Source organism: Peromyscus leucopus, chromosome 8b (genome assembly GCF_004664715.2).
Source record: "Peromyscus leucopus breed LL Stock chromosome 8b, UCI_PerLeu_2.1, whole genome shotgun sequence".
Lineage (NCBI taxonomy): Eukaryota > Metazoa > Chordata > Mammalia > Rodentia > Cricetidae > Peromyscus > Peromyscus leucopus.
Window position 1 is genome coordinate 86322379 of NC_051086.1, and position 17951 is coordinate 86340329.

General features: G+C 40.5%; 1 protein-coding gene across 5 annotated transcripts in view; it reads right to left on the bottom strand.

The window, feature by feature from the left end:
- Map3k3 (mitogen-activated protein kinase kinase kinase 3) overlaps positions 1-17951 on the bottom strand; it is an 80339-nt gene that overhangs the window by 40533 nt on the left and 21855 nt on the right. For all 5 annotated transcript variants that reach the window (XM_028865171.2, XM_028865170.2, XM_037201283.1 and 2 more), the window contains 3 exons: positions 13508-13548; positions 8073-8172; positions 2061-2174 (listed from right to left, as the gene is read on the bottom strand). In XM_028865171.2, coding sequence (XP_028721004.1) covers positions 2061-2174; positions 8073-8172; positions 13508-13548 — 255 coding nt within the window. The remainder of the gene's footprint in view (positions 1-2060; positions 2175-8072; positions 8173-13507; positions 13549-17951) is intronic.

Here is a 17951-nt window from a genome sequence, read left to right on the forward strand (position 1 = left end):
GCTAAGAAACAAGAAGACAAGACAGACTGGCTGCAGACACGGAGGGAATATGCCAAAGGAGATGAAAAATATAAGACTGGGAAACTAAAAGCAAGGAACAGTTGGTGATTCTGTGGTTTGAAATGGCCTTCACAGGCTCGTATCTTTGAATGCTTAGTAACCAAGAAGTAGGACTGTTTGAAGATTAGAAGGATTAGGAGGTGTGCCTTGCTGGAGGAAGTGTGTCAGTGGGATGGGTGTTGAGGTTTCAAAAGCCCATCCTAGGCCCAATGTCTGTCTGTGTATGTGTGTTGTGTGTGTGTGTGTGGTTTTTTTTGGTGTGTGTGTGTGTGTGTGTGTGTATCTCCCTCACTCTCTCTGTTCCTCCAACCTCCTCTGGTCTGCTGCTTGTGGATCAAGATATAGCTCTCTGCTATTTCTCCAACACCATGCTCCCCACCATGATGATAATGGACTCACTTCTGAAACTGTAAGCAAGCTCCCAATTAAATGCTTTCTTTTAAAAGAGTTGCCTTGGTCATGATGTCTCTTCACAGCAATAGATCAGTGATTAACCTAGATGCTAGGTTAGATTGATTGCTTGATTCATTCATGTGCTGGGTATAAACCCAGGGCCTCCCAAATGCTAGGCAAGTGTTCCATTACTAAGATACATCCTTGGCTGCCTTAGGCTTCATTTAGATTTCACCTCATAGGCTAGTAAGGAATGACAATAAGGAGCAGGTGATTAAGTTGAAAAGATAAATGTAATGGTATATATCTACTTCGGAATATTTCACCAACATATCCAGACAAAGGATATATTTGAGATTAAGAAAACCTCTTTGCCAGGTGGCACATGCCTTTAATGCCAGCACTCAGCATACAGAGCAGGTGAATCTCTGTGAGTTCAAGGCCAGGCTGGTCTACCATAGTGAGTTCCAGACAGCCAGAGCTCTTACATATGAGGAGCCAGGGAAATGGTCCAGCACTTAAGGGCACTTACTGTTCTTGCAGAGGACGTGGGTTCATTTCCAAGCACATACATGGGAGTTCACAATCATCCTTAATTCCAGTTATAGGAATCCATGTCCTCTTCTGACTTCCATATGCACCAGACATGCATGCATGTGGTGCACTTATATACATGCAACCAAAACACTCATACACATAAAATAAAATAAATCTAAATAAATAAATGGAGCCTGGTGTAGTGATACCTTTAATCCCAGCACTTAGGAGGCTGATTTCTTGAGTTCTAGGCCATCCAGGGTTACCTAGTGAGACTCTACCTCAGAAAACAACACAAGAGAAACAAAACAAAATAAAATGGCAGCAAAGGACCAGTCCACCTAAACTATTCTGGTATGCTACATCCATCATTCTCATATAACTGTTCTGTCTACAGTTAGCTGTCTTCAACTGTAATTAAAAGAAAGAGGGCCAAGACATCTTCCAGAATATGCATCTGCAGTGATGGCAAACAGGTCAAGATCGATAGCATGCTTACAAAATGTACACCCCAAAGAAGCATTCAGTAGAGGAAATTGTATAAGAGATAATTCCCAGATGTTTGATAAACCAGTCACTTTAAGATGGCAAACTGCAAGAAGTCCTTCAGCCTACAGCCAGTTTTCCCAGTGAACACAAGTAAAAGTATATTTCTCATGTGTCTCAAAGGCAAGGCCAGGCCACTGAGTTGTGGGAACTGGGTTCAAAAAGCATGTGAGTCTCAAATCTTTGACAGCTAATCCTTGTACCTAACCTCTACACTATACAAATATCTTTTATTTAGATCAAACTCTAATCAAAGGAATATGTGGTGTATTTTTTTCTCCTTTATCATGAAATGCTTTTCTCCCTTCTCCCATGCTGTTGGTCAAATAATCTTTGTTGTGATTGACCCTAACAATCTAGCTTCCAGTGAAATCAAATGTAGAAGACTTGCTGGTCACTGATGGGGCTGGACTGAATGTCATATTCTTACTTTGGCAGTGGCTAAGAAACACAAAATCCTGTCAAGTAAACAAAGCAAAACTGAAGGAATATAAGCTTTGTCTTCCATGACAGGGGCTACTTACATGGTTTCTGTCCTGGGATAACAGTAGTATCCTAAGGCTTTTCATGCTTGAGCTTCTATCCAAAATGTCAATTGCTTTATCGAGATCATCTTGGTTTTTCAACAGGATGGAGAGCTATAACAACAGGACACAAAAAAAGGAAATCATATAAAATACAAATCTATCTTAATGCTCTAGTTTGCAAAAACAAAAAACTAAAAATATGTTCAGAGAAAAACAATCTCATTGGATACTAAGAGGTCTTATGAGATCCAGCTGAAATTATAAGTTTTTTTCTTCTCAGTGTGCAGTAATTCCCAAATGGATCTACAGAGCTGTGCATCCATCAGTTCTTTTCAATCTTAAAACAATTCCCTCACTTATATCTTATGCCCATTTACAGTCCATCCCTCTTCCCACTGCCAGTCAGTGCTAGGCAGCTGCCAGCATATTTTCTAACTCTACAGATTTGTATTTTTTGAACTTTTAATATAAATGGAATTATACAGTTTATAAATATGATTTTTTTGTTTTGTTGTTTTTTGAGACAGGATCTCTCTATGTAGCCCTGGCTGTCTTGGAACTCACTTTGTAGATCAGGTTTGTCTTGAACTCACAGAGATCCTTCTGTCTTTGCCTCTTGTGCTGGGATTGAAGCATGTGCCACTATGCTAGACCTCTTTGTTTTAAAAGTTCATTTTATTCATTTGTGTGTGAGCCTGATGTATGCGTATGTGTACCGCATGCATGCAGGTACCTATGGAGACCAGAAGAGTATACTGGATCCTCTGAAACCACAGTTACAGACAGTTGTGAGCTGCTTGATGTGGATGCTGGGAACCAAACCTGAGTCCTCTGCAAGGGCAAGTAGTCTTATCTGCTGAGTTACCTCTATAGCCCCTGGAGTCAATTCTTTATTTTTTTTTAAAGAGTGTATTTGTTTTTTTTAATGGGTATGCATGTTTTGCCTGCATAAATGTAGGTGTGCCTCATGTGTGCCTGGTGCTTATGGAGGTCAGAAGGTGTTGGATCCCCTGAAACTAGAATTATAGATAGTTGTGCATTCTCCAATCCCTCAATTCAATTTTTAAAGCTTTAGTCTTAAGCCAGAGACAATGGCACACACCTATTATGCCAGCACTCAGAAAGTTGACATATGAGAATTACGAGTTTGAGGTCAGCCTGCCTGGGCTACATAATGCTTTCCTTTCTAAGAGTTGCGTAGTCATGGTGTCTCTTCACAGCTATTGAAACCCTAAGACAGCAGCGCTTAATGTTATATAACACTTAAAGGCAGGACTAGAACTGGAAATCAACCTCCTCTGTTACTAGCCCATGTAATTACTGAGAAGGTATCTGAGAATGCAGATAACTCTCACTTACTGTTACATGCAGAGGACATTATGAGTACTAAAATTTAAAAAAAAATTGTGTGTATGATGTATCTGTGTTTGACATATGTGTATGCACACACTTGTGAGTTTGGGTGTGCATACACCACAGTGCATGTGTGGAGGTCAGAAGACAACCTCAGATCCCAGTGTCCACCTTCCACCTGGTTTCAAACAATCTCTTTGTTGTTGTTTGCCAGTGCATAAGCTAGAGAAATGACCTGCTGTGAGTGTCTAGAGATTCTCGTCTCTGACTTCCATCTCACTGTGGGAACGCTGGGACAGACATACACTACAGTGCCTGGTTTTTTGCAGAGATTCTCTGGATTTGAACTCAGGTCCTTATACTTGGACAGCAAGTGCTTTACCCACTGAACCATCTCCATAGCCCAAGTACTTAATATTAAAGATGCAAAAGTATGCTTTACCTAAGACCTAGCAAATGTCAGAACTTATATTTGTATGCTAAAACAAAATTCAAGCAAAAGCCCAATTAACTTATTCAGTTCCTAACTTATAAAGAGAGAATAACTCCAAATCCCAAATTGGAATAAATAATCAGTCCTAAAATAAATAAAACCTCAAAACTATTCATAGGATGGGTAAATGTTTTATAATTCATATCATATTGCAGATGCAGAAAAGTTCCTTCCCGAGGAATAAATGACAGGCTGGGATGTAGTTCAGTTGGTAGTGTGTTGTCCAGCATGTAAGGAAGCACTACATTCAAGCCCCAGCACTGCATCAAGCAGGCACAAGTGTGTACACCTAGAATCCCAGCCCTTGGGAGGGGGAGACAGGAGAATCTGTCTGAGTGCCATGAAATTGGAAAGAAACAGAAAAACAGATGGACAGAAAGAGAAAGAGAGTGAGAGAGAGAGTGTGTGTGTCAGTCAGAGTCAGTTTGGGGGGTAGGATAAAGAAATCACTGGAATAAGCATGATAATTTCCAAAAAAACTAAAGATAATTAGACAATGTACGTGGCCAATAAGCACAAGAAAAGATGCTCTATATCATGAGTCATTAGGGAAATGCCAAGCAAAATCACAATGTCACAGCATTTCACATGTACTAGAAGGGATATCAGAAAAGGAAAACAGAGTATGTTGGCATACACTGTAATTCCAGCACTCAGGATAGTAGCTCAGAGACAAGAGTGTTTCCCTAGCATGCAGAGACTAGGAAAAGGGAAAAAGAGGGGGCAGGAAATAAGTGATGGTAAGGTTGGTGGAGAAATCTCAGTTCTCATACATCATTGGTAGAACTATTTAATGGTATAGACATTATAGGAAACTTCGGAAGTTAAAAAGTTGCTGCACCTAGCAATTCTACTAGGTATATGTAACAACTGAAAATACATGTTCATGTAAAACCTTATACACAATGTTCATAATCACCAAAAACTGAAAGCAACTTGATGGATATATAAAAAGTGGTATATACAGCTTTGCGATACAAAGCTGACACACGCCTTTAATCCCAGCACTCAGGAGACAGAGGCAGGCAGATCTCTTGAGTTCGAGGTCAGCCTGGGCTACAGAGTGAGTTCCGGGAGAGCTAAGGCTACACAGAGAAACCCTGTCTTGAAAAAAAAAAATCAATAAATATAATGGTATATATCCATATAAATGAATTTTTATTGTTCTGCAACAAAGAGTAATAAAGTACTGATACACGCGACAATATGAAAACACAGGCTTAGTGGAAGTCAGGCACAAAAGGCTCTACATTGTATGATTCTACATATATGACATATTCAGAATAAGCAGATCCAAAGATAGTAAAATTAGGTAAGTGGCAACTAAAATCTGGAGAGAGGAGACTGGGGAATGACAGATAATGGGTCTAAAGTATTTCTTTAGAAGATGAAACTGCTTTGAAATTAGCTGGTGGTTTGGGCTATATAACTCTATTAATTCAATATAAACCCCAAGGAATCTGATACTTTAATGGGTTGAATTTTAAGATAAGTGAATTATACCTCAATAACTATTATTACAAAAATATATATTAAACTATAATCGCTGGGGGGCACACGCCTTTAATCCCAGCACTCAGGAGGCAGAGCCAGGCAGATCTCTGAGTTCAAGGCCAGCCTGGGCTACCAAGTGAGTTCCAGGAAAGGCGCAAAGCTACACAGAGAAACCCTGTCTCAAAAAAAACAAAACAAAAAAAAAAAAAAAAAAAAAAACAAAACCAAAACCAAAACCCAAAACCAAACTATACAAACTATAATCAATTTCTTATCGGGTATTCTCAAATCCTGATAAGCAGAGTTTAAAGGGAGAAAAGAAAAGAATTGAGGATTTTTTTTTTTTTTTGAGACAGGGTCTCTCTATTTATTCCTGGCTGTCCTTGGGCTCCCAATGTAGATCAGGCTGTCCTAGAACTCACAGAGATCCTCCTCCTCTGTTCCTGAGTGTTGGCTTTAAAGGTGTGGGCCACCACGCTCAGTAGAATTGACATATTTAAAATTAACAAAATATAAACTAATCAACTCCAGATCATTGACCTAAATATAAAAGAATATGTACTAATGTAATTAATAACAATTCTTGATGTATGGATTTAAAATTAATATCTACACAGATAAATAATACTTTGTTGTCAAGAATGCAGGGGGCAAGGAATGGTGGCACACTTGGGAGACAGAAGCAGGATTTGCAACAAGTTCAAGGTCAGCCTAATTTATAGAGGAAATTCTACACCAGCCAGAGCTGCATAAGGAAACCCATCTCAAAAAAAGAAAGGGAGGGGAAAGAGTTTGAAAAATATCTGGAATTCTTACATGCATGTGTATATGTGCATGTTGTGGTGGGGGTGTACTTGGCATATACGTTGAAGTAGAAGTGGATGGAAAAGTTTTCCTCCATTGTTCTCCACCTTATTTTTGAGACAGTTTCTCACTGAGCCTGAGCTCACTGATTTCACTAGACTAGCAGGGCACCAAGACCCAGGGATTCTCCTGGTTCTGCCTCCCAAGCACCTGGCCTTTTATGTGGGTGTTAGGGAATCTGAACTCAGGGCCTCATACTTGGGGAGCAAGCAGTTTGACAACTGAGCCATCTCTCCAGCCCTTGATTCTTTTTGTTGTTGTTTTTAGTTTTTCAAGACAGGGTTTCTCTGTGTAGCCCTGTCTGTCTAGGAACTCAATCTGTAGACCAGGCTGGCCTCGAACTCACAGAGATCTGCCTGTCCTTGCCTTCCGAGCTCAGGGATTAAAGGTGTGCACCACCACGCCTGGGTCAGCCCTTGATTCTTTAATGGAATTCTTAATGGAAAAACAACTGAAAGAGGAAAAAAGTACCAAGTCATCTATGGAATCCTTTGTTTCTTTGGTGCTAATGAGATCAGCAACATGAACCTCAGGCTCTCATGTAATGACTCAATCTCCTTTTTAAGGAGAGTTATATTCTAGATGGAAAAATGTCTTAGTTTATGTGCCTTAGAATATTTGTATTTTATTTTTTATAAACTATAGTTAGTGATTTACTTACCAAATTTACCATATTTCAAAAATGTACCCTAAAAACCTATAGATCATTGGGTGTGTGGTACATGTCACTTGTAGTGCCAGTACTGGAGAGGCAAAAGCAAAAAGACCATGATTTCAAAGCTAGCATGGACAACTTAACAAAATCTTCTCTAAAAAACCCAAAATCTTCAGCACCTAAGGCCAGGTGTGAGTGCACACCTGCAATCCCAGCACACAGGAGCTGGAAGCAGGAAGATAACCTTGGCTGCATATTCAGACTGTCTTAAAAACAAAAACAAAACAAAAAAACTTTAACATACAAATACATACACACACACACACACACACACACACACACACACACACACACACCTCAGCAACCACCAATTTAGGGACTTAATTATAGGGAAATTTTCTAATTTGTTATCAAATATTAAAAACTACACAGTAAGAGGGTTAAGGATGTGGTTCAGTGGTAAAGCATTTGCATGGCAGACTCAAGTCAATTGTCACCAACATTTTTTCCTTAAGATACATGTTTTCTATTACATAAACATCAATGCATTACCTTTCAGACTAATAGAAAGTGTTGGCCTAAACCAATGGTAGCCTTACTTAAGAGCTAGAAAAATAAAGTAGTAGTCAAAAGAATTCCTTCCTAGGTGAAATTTGGAACAGGAAAAATAAAGATTGTTGGGGAAAGGGATAAAATAGTTAATCAATGGGTTAGATTCTAACTTTTAAAACAAGCTACAATTAGAATTAAACTCTGAGAGAAGGATCTAGCTTTTATGAACGGAACAGGTTATCTATGCCACAGTTCTTCACACCTTCCCAGCTCCTGCTGAAATTTCCACTTGTTAAGGCTGTGCTGAGGAAAACAACAACAGCAAAACCCTATTACAAAATAGAAACAAACAAAGCCTTGGCTCTGGTACTTCATCTTATCCCACCACAGATTAAGATGTTACTGAATAAGGAGGATGCAAGTAGCTACATAATCTCTGATCTAGGAAATAAAAATCCCAGTTGTTGCAGTTAATAAGAGGCTCTAAAAACAGAAAACCTGCAGATGATATTAAAGAAACAAACTAAACATTTTTCAGGTAAGAAGTGAAAAATGCACAGGGCTGTCCCTCTTGGCCCTTTCCCATCCATCTCCTCACCTCATTATTCATGTAATGTAAATCAAGAGGCTGCCCGAATACTGTTGTCACCTTGTGCTCCACATCTTCATATCTCACAGGCCGGCTGAATGCTATAATTCTAAAAGAAAGCAAGAATGTGAGTTAACCATATATTTAAAAATTAGAAAGTGTCTTAGTTACTTTTCTATTGCTGTGAAGAGACACCATAACAACTTGCAAAATAAAGCATTTAATTGGGGGCTTGCTTACAGTTTCAGAGAGTGAGTCCATGACCACCATGTGGTGAGGCATGCAGGCAGGCATGGTGATGACCAGTAGCTGAGAGCTTTTATCTCATCCACAAGCAGCAGACAGAGACTGGGCCTGCAGTGGGCTTCTGAAACCTCAAAGCCCACTTGGTACACCTCCTCCAACCCACACATCCTAAATAGTCCAACTAGACACCAAACATTCAAACACATAAGCCTATGGAGTGCATTCACATTCAAATAACCACAGAAAATAATTTTGTTGTCAAATTTGTCTTCTTGGATTGGGGAATAAAGTTAAGTGATAGAGCACTTGACCTGATAACAAAAACTCCTGCCCAAAGTGGTGGTGTATAATTTCAATCCCAGCACTTGGAAGGCAGAAACAGGCAGATCTCTGTAAATTAGAGGGCAGCCTGGTCTACAAAGAGAATTAGAGGCCAGTCAGGACTAAAGGGTGGTGAGACCTTGTCTCAAACAAACATACAAAGAAACAACCCCAAAACCAAAAATTACAACAGCAAAAAAACTTCTAATGACAAAATAAACTATCAATGAAATTAAACCACAAATGAAGAAAATCAATAAAAGCTAGGATTGGTTAAAAAAAATAAATTTAAGAAAATTTAGAAGGTACAGAGCAAGAGAGGTGGCTCTGTAGTTAAGAGCACTACTTGCTCTTCCAGAAGAACCAAGTTTGATTTCTAATGCCCAGCCACATGATGGCTCACAAAATTCTGTAACTTCAGTTCTAGGGGACCTGACACTGTCTTCTGGCCTCTATGGGCACCAAGCACACAAGTGGTATACAGATATACATGCAGGCAAAACATCCAACAAATAAAATAAAAAATAAAATTTAATTAAAAAAAATTAAAGCTGGGATTGGTGGCATAGGCCTATCAGCATTTAAGAGGCTGAGGCAGCAGATGGAGAGGAATCAGCAGTTAAGAGCATTGGCTGCTCTTCCAGAGGACCAGATTCAACTCTCAGCACCCACATGGCAGCTCAAAACTGTCTCCTAACTCCAGTTCCAGGGGTCTGACACCCTCATACAGACACGTACAGGCAAAAAACTAATGCACACAAAATTAAAAAAAAAAAAAAAAGAGGCTGAGGCAGAAGGATCTGAGGTCCTAGGATAGCCTGGGATACAAAGTTAGATCAATGCCTGCCTCAGTTATACAGTGAGATCTGTGTCAACTCCCACTCCCTTAAGAGAGAGAGAGAAAGAGAGGAAGGGAAAAATCAGTAAGAAAAAGATAAAGTCAGGTATGATGGCTCACATCTGTAATTCCAGCACTCAGGAGGTTGAGGCAAGAAGATATCCAAGAGTTCAAGGCCAGCTTTAGCTACAAATAAGAACACTGTGTCTCAAAGGGGTTGGGGGCGGGTACTCACAGACAAAAGGCAACAATGACAAAAAAACCAAAACCAACCAAACAAAACCCAGGAAGATGAAGAGAAGGAAAGCAAACAAAAAGCAATAGGAGAGTAGAAGGAAGTCAAAGCTAAAACAATGTACAGAGATAGCCACCAATGGCTAGTACATCCTCATGATGCCCAGGGAGGGCAAGCCAGACTAGTGGTGGATGGAGTGTAAACACAGGCCGCTATGCTTCTTGCCTTCTTCCATGCTGACAGGAAGATGGCTTTTCCATGTTAACTGTGCCTGCAGAGTGGGAAGTGGTGTCATCAGAAGTAAACAACTCACAAAAGAGAAGCCTCTAATTCAGTAGGTCTTAATAAACTCTAACTAGGTAATTTCTTTAATGTTCTTCTATGCTAGGTAGACTCAAACCAATGAGCAGTATATTGTTATTCAATATGGTAACCAGTAGCCACATGTGACCACTAACATTTAAAATTAAAATATGTTCAAAACTGGTTCCTTGCTGGGCATGGTGGGTGCATGCCTTTAATCTCAGTACTTCGGAGGTAAGGGCAGGTGGATTTCTCTGAGTTTGAGGCCGGCCTGGTCTTCTGGACAGCTAAAGAGACCCTGCTCAACAAACAAACAAACCAAACCCAACAACAAAAATAACACAAAAAAATTGATTTCTTGGTCTCATTAGCCACCTATCACATGCAGCTGGTAGGTACTGTAATAGATAATGCAGACACAGAATATTTTCATGATAGCTGTAAATTCTGTTGAACAACTTTGATAGAATATTTATGTAATCATATCTGTTCTTTGGAAATAACACTGACATTTCAATTGTCTCCACTAGGAAATCTATCTACACTATAATAATCCTTGTATTTTTTTCCCTTCCTCAAATCAATTCTCCCAAACAGTAGTACTGCTAGGTGTTATATATCTGGGCTATCTAGATGGAGGTACTAACTGTAACCTTTGGAGAGAAACATTCTCCATTAATGCTCAAGGGTAAATCACATTCCATTTATTAAGACCTTAGCAAAAGTCCAAAAGGACCCAACAGTTCCATGAAACACCTTTGCATATATATCAGTGTACCTGGTGCCTGAGGAGCCCAGAAGAGGGCACTGTGCTGTGGGATGGTCTGTATGTCAAATTGCTCTGATTGGTCAATAAATAAAACACTGATTGGCCAGTGGCTAGGCAGGAAGTATAGGCAGGACTAACAGAGAGGAGAAAAGAAAGAACAGGAAGGCGGAAGGAGTCACTGCCAGCCACCGCCATGACAAGCAGCATGTGAAGATGCCGGTAAGTCATAAGCCACGTGGCAAGGTACAGATTTATGGAAATGGATTAATTTAAGCTATAAGAACAGTTAGCAAGAAGCCTGCCACGGCCATACAGTTTGTAAGCAATATAAGTCTCTGTGTTTACTTGGTTGGGTCTGAGCGGCTGTGGGACTGGCGGGTGACAAAGATTTGTCCTGACTGTGGGCAAGACAGGAAAATTCTAGTTACAGCACTGGATCCCCTGGAACTGGAGCCAGGATGTTAGCTACTACGAGGGTACTGGGAATCAAACTCCAGGTCCTCTGGAAGAACTGGTAGTGCTCTTAACTACTAAACAATCTCTCCAGTCCCAGTATGAGGGAGCTATCCCTCCCCCAGTGCTGGAAAGCAATCAAGCTCAGAGATAAGTTCTTCTGCATCAGACCTGGCTATAGACAGTCAATCACCCTAAACTGCTTCAAAGTCTGGTCAGGATTAGAAACCATGACTTTCCAGAGCATCGACTGGCTAACAGACCTTAGGCCAGTGCTTAATTTTGTCTTACTACTAAGGTTTTCAGAGGGAAGCAGTCTTCCTCTCTGCCCTCTTTGAGGGTGGACAGTCAAGGTCCTACTCTTCTAAAATGGAAGTCTACCTATGAAAGTGAATACCTAGACAAATGGGATGAGTCACTAATTTTTTCACCTTTTCTAAAAATTCCAATTCTACAAGGGCTGACATTTATAAAGATACTGGGGCTGGAGAGATGATTCAATAGTTAAGAGCACTGGCTGTTCTTCCAGAGGACCTAGAGTTGGATTCCCAGCACCCATATAATAGTAGCTAAACACCCTAGCTCCAGTTCCAGGGGATCCAATCCCTCTTCTGGCCTCCTCAGGCACTAGGTACACAGGTGATGGATGCACAGACACACATGCAGACAAAACACTGGCACACATAAGATTAAAAAATAATAAAAGAAGGGAAGATACTACTTCTCTATAAAAACTAAAGAAAGTCCACAATGACCCTCTTTACCAAATCATAATAGAAGAAATACAGGAATCGACGAGATGCCTGGCCCAGCTTAAGCTTGGCTCTTTGGTAGTAACTCTCTCAAGTCCTCAGTTGTACACATAGTACACAAACAGTGAAATGCCATGGTTCCTGAAAACAACTCCATTAAAAAATGTAGATTTTTAAAACCTTGATAGCAGCATTTTTCAGCTCAGGGCTTCAGAAGGCGATTCCTGCCTGACTACCTTAAATACTTGTGGTTTCCATCTGGCAGCTTCTCTGAAATCAAACACATACACTTTTACAGTTTAAGTCTACTCATGGAAACCACACACCACTTTGGGAACAGGGAATTCAGAGACCATAACTGCATAATTAAGCTCCAACACAATTGAGCTTTTGATTCCATATCTACTTCTGAAAAGTCTCTGGTGCTCCAGGTTTGGTCATTCCTCAAAATCATAGTCAGGTCAGAAAATAAAAAATACCAACGATGAAGTGGCAACTTAACCTCCTTGCTTCTGGCAGGACAGGATATGCAATTAGGGGACAGGGCTCAGCTCTCCCTTCCTCCAGGTTAGAATAGCCCTAGAACTCAGAGTAGCAGCAGGACCCTGGCTCTGCAGACTATCGTGTCTACAGTACTTTCACCAGGAAGCTCTTTCAACCTTGTACGCTTCTCTGAGAATGGGTCTTTTCAAGGCACAACAGCAACTATCCATCTCCTTTGGAGCTGGCTTCAAAGTGGGCTGAAATGCATCAGCTGCAGAAAACTCTCAGAATAAAAAAAAAGGAGTAAGGTACTGCAGGTACCTATAGCAGGCCTCTATAACCTTTTTGTGGCAATGCTGTTTACTCCTCTGTGGTGGTTTGAATGAGAATACCCCATAGGTTCATGTTTAAATACTGGATCCCACTGATGAAATTATATGGGAAGGATTAGGAGGTGTGGCCTTGTTGGACAAGCTGTGTCACTGGGAGTGGACTTCGAGGTTTCAAGACTCTCACCATTTCTTGTTACCTCTCTCCAACAGCTACTTTTTAATCAAGCTGTGAGCTCTCAACTGTTGCTAGTGCCATGCCTTTACTCCTCTGTCATGGACTCTAGCCTTCTGAAACTGGAGCCCAATCAAACTTTCTTTTATAAGTTGCTTCCATCACGGTGTTTTATCACAGCAATAGAAAAGTCACTAAGGAAATACACAAAGGAAAGGAGAAAGGAAGAAAAGTGAGGGAGAGAAAAGCAAAAGGGGTGTGGGTGACAAGACTGAAAAGCACACTTAGGTGCAAAGAGGCCACATCCACAACACAGGGTCCTAAATTCTCCTCCATGAGCAGAGAAACTAAGTGAAATCACATTTCTCTCCACTGAGAATTTCCACCTTGGCTCTTCACAAAATAATTATAACTAAAATATTAATAAGAAAAGTTAATTAAAAAGAAAAAGACTTATTACTAGAGGTAGTTTTCTGAGCTCAGTGCTTTCTCAGGACTTCAGCATACATTAACAGAGTTACTTATCAGAAGGCAACTTACCGTCTCTCCCCATTGTGTTCAAACTTGATTCTGACGTCACTCTGCCAAAGGGAATAGCAGATAGGTTAGAGAGTTCTCTGAAGTTTCCAGTAAGCCATGGGTAATCCTTTAGGCACTGGGCAAACATTACCATTAATTAACACTTAATGGCTCCTGTTCCAGTTTCTTCACTCAGAAAGACCATTCTTTTATTTCCTTCAAACTTGAAATTTCTGCTTTAATCTTCCTCCCTTTTTCTTCAAAAAATTTTCATGCAATATATTTTGATCATGTTTTCCCCTCCCCCAACTACTCCCAGAACCTCCCCACCCACCCAACTTTGGTTCTTTCTCATTCTTTAAAAAACAGACAGACAGAACCACTGTGGTGGTTTAAACCAGAATGGTCCCCATAGACTCATATGTTTGAATGCTTGGTCCTTAGTTAGTAGAACTATTTGGGGAGGGTTGGAAAGGATGGCCTTGTTGGAGGAGATATGTTACTAGAGGTGGGCTTTGAGGTTTCAAAGGCCATGCCAGGCCTAGTCTGTCTGATACAAATGTAAACTATTTTTTATACTCCTGTTTAAGATAATTTATATATTGATACAATTACAAAACTATATTTCTCGTATTGTGTGTATATATATATATGTATATATATATTTCTACTCCTATTTGAAATATCTTGTATATTGATACAAATGTAAAATTATCTTTGTCATACTGTACATATGTTCTACCTCTGTTTAGGATATTTTGTATACTGATACATATTGTTATCATATTGCACTGTACATTTCTACCTCTGTTTAAGACATTTTATGTATTGTCACAGTTTTGAGGTCATTGTCCTTTTACTATACATTTGCTTACAGACTGTTTACCTTTTTTATGTGAAGCCTTAGTCCTCAGGTTATTTAGGTAAGTAAGACTTACAGATTTATAGTCACCCATGCTTGTCATCTCTATAGTTATGTTAGGTTGTCCAGATTTACAGATATATAGGTCATATGGACTGGTAATCTTCAAACACTTCATAGACCTAGAGAATATGGCATTTAAATAACTTAGAATTCTGTTGACATGAGACAAGATTGCTCCTGGCAGCACTGATGTGATCCTGAGAGAATGTTGAGCTTTTAAGACACTTTGTTTGGAAGTTTGTCTTCTTTCTGGCAAAATGGCCTGCTAGGCAAAGAATTGCCCTTACCTCAACTTCTGACAGTACAAATGCTGTCCTTTCTGGATAAGCAGGACACAAAGAAAAGTTATGAAAAGTTTTAACTCCATATACTCCCAGTGTCTTTCAAAGGGCTGAAGGAGTGTCCTACAGGGTCTCCAGACCACACCTTAAGAATCACTAAATTAGAATAAAAGAGTATCAGAGCCAGAGAGATGGTTTAGGGCCAATGAGATGGCTTAGCTGGCAAAGGTGCCTGCTGCCAAACCTGAAAACAATCCTGTAGTGGGTAGCCATTCCAGCTTTGACCTGGAAGTTCCAACCCCCATTGAGGCTTCAGTAATGGTCACGCCTACAAGGCGGGGCTGAGAGAGGACGCTGAAGACCCAAGATCCGGATGCATGGGCTCTCTTGGTTCCTGGACCCTGGAAGCTGTAGGTAGACTGAGTAGAGTTCTCCAGAGAACACCGCTGGACTGCACCACACCTTTCCCAGACCCTGTAAACTATCCATTCACTTGTAAGTTACCCCACAAAATAAACCTCCCTTTTAACTATGTGGAGTGGCCTTAATAATTTCACCAATACAATTCCAGGACCCACATGGTGGAAGGCAAAGAACCAACCCTCAGAAGTTGTTCTCTGATCTCAGCATACATAACGTGGCACACACATACACACAGAATAAACTAAAATGTAATTAAAATGACTTAATGAGGCTGGAGAGATGGCTCAGAGGTTAAGAGCACTGACTGCTCTTCCGGAGGTCCTGAGTTCAATTCCCAGCAACCACATCGTGGCTCACAACCATCTGTAATGAGATCTGGTGCCCTCTTCTGACCTGCAGTCATACATGCTGTATACATAATAAATAAGTAAATCTTTAAAAAAAAAATTATGGCTTAAAGCACAGTAAAAGTACTCATTCTTCAACTAGAACAAGACTGTATTTAGATACACCTATAAGAACCTTCCACATAGGACTGAAGGAACTAAAGTATTTCAAGGTGGGCCAGAACTCAAGCACTGCTCTATGTTAAATTAGTGTGGAAGGGAACTGAACTTTTACTACAAACCCCAAATCACTCCCACTGAAGTATGAACAAGCCCATGACTTGTATGCAGAGAACGGCCAAGTTCCCAAATCTGAGTTTCTTCTGTCAGGCTGGTCATAACAAGCCACAAATAAGGAAAGTTCAGATAAAGATAACTATGTTCAACTCCTTCACCATTCTCTGAAGCATTTCAGCTCGTAGCCCAGTCTCCTCTGACTTCTGTGACTTGGCTCTAACCTAAAGAACTTGACAGCACTCTAACCACTTCTGCTTCTTGACGGTTCCTCTTTCACCGCCTCTCTTACCTCTCTCCCAGTATATGACCTCCCATGCTTTAGACCTCTGGCTTTCTGCTGCTCTCAACACCTTCTCTTCAGTCAACCTCTAGAAGAGGATTCTTATATCTCTAGGGCCACTCCAATCTAAGATGAAGCAAAGCTTCATCTACCTGACATGTATTTGAAGCAGCTATGAATTTGTTAAGAATGTAGCACTGGGCTAGGTGGTGGTGGTGGTGGTGGTGGTGGTGGTGGTGGTGGTGGTGGTGGTGGTGGTGGCTGCGGCGCACGCCTTTAATCCCAACACTCGGGAGGTAGAGGCAGGAAGATCTCTGTGAGTTCAAGACCAACTTGGTCTACACAGCTAGTTCCAGGACAGCGAGGGATACACAGAGAAACCCTGTCTTGCAAAACCACAGTGATGGAGGCACTTGTTGCCAAGTCCGAGGACCCCAGTTCAGTCCCTGGGAGTCCACAGGTGTAAAGAGACAGACACACAGGCACTCACACAGTCTCAGCCTTTCTCTCAATTAATTAGAAGTAGCAGCAACAACAGCCATTTTTAGTCCCAGCACCCAGGAAGCAGAGGCAGATGAATTTCTATAAGTTCAAGGTTGGCCTGGTCTATGAGTTCCAGGTCAGTCAGGGTTACATATTTTAAAAAAAAAAATAAAAATTAAAAAGTAAGAACAACAACAACAATACTTTGGGGGTTTAAGAGGTAGCTTGGAGGTTAAGAGTACTTGTTGCTCTTGCAGAAGATTGGGGTTTGGTTCCTAGCACCAACATACTATTTGTAACTTCAATTCCAGGAGATCTGATGCTCTCTTCTGACCTCCTTGGGCACCAGGTATGCATACATTACACATACACACACATTTAAGCAAAAACTCATACACATAAAAACCTTTATAAAAAATGTCAGCACTGGAATCAAACTACCTTAAGTTATGGTTCTACAGTTTCTTGGCTGTGTCACCTGGCACTTGTCATTTAAACCCCCCTGTGACTCAATTTTCTCATTTGCAAAGTAAGACTGTGATAGTACTTACTGGATAGACTTTCCAAAAAAATTAAATTATATAATCAAGCAATGAGATTAGAATGGTATCTGACATACAAGTTCTCAATAAATGATTATAAAAACTCCCTTATCTTTTAGCCAAAATACTTGGAACCAAAATAGTTTGGAATGCACATTTAGGACTTAGGCAGAATGGTGTGTATTCTGGTTATCACATGATGCTTCTCTCTTACTGGGGGCAGTAGCTAGGGAAGCAACCTACAGCCAAGGCAGAATACACACCAGTTATTTCCTGACGTTAGCCGTGTGTACTTCTGATCAACGGCTTGGGACAGAATTGAGTTCTATATTCTGGCAGCTACATGTTTCAAAGTAGTGCCTGAACCTCAACATGGGTACAGAGATATGGAGAAAGCTATCTTCCTCCTCATACTGGACATACCAAGTTAAGTCACAGAGACTCGGGGTATGAGGTTTGTTTTGTTGTCAAATGAGTACCCACAAATAAAAAACCAAAAAACTGGGGCTGAAGAGATAGCTCAGTGGTTAAGAGCACTACATGCTCTTCCAAAAGATCTGGGTTTAATTCCCAGCACCCACATGGTGACTCACAGCCTAGTTCTATTGGGCACCAGTCACACACATGGTACACAGACGTGCAGGCAAAACACCCATATACATAAAAATAAATAAAATTTAAACAACAACAAAAACACCCTAAAAATCTTTTATTTTTGCATAATTTTTAGGATTTTCAAAACTGCAGATGGGGAAGTAGAAACCTGCAAAAATCAACACACACACACACACACACACACACACACACACACACACACACACACACACCTCTACCTGCCCATTCTCAGTTTTTTCCCCCATTGTAATTTCTTAACCTGGCCTATGTGTCTATATCAACTACTCTCTTAA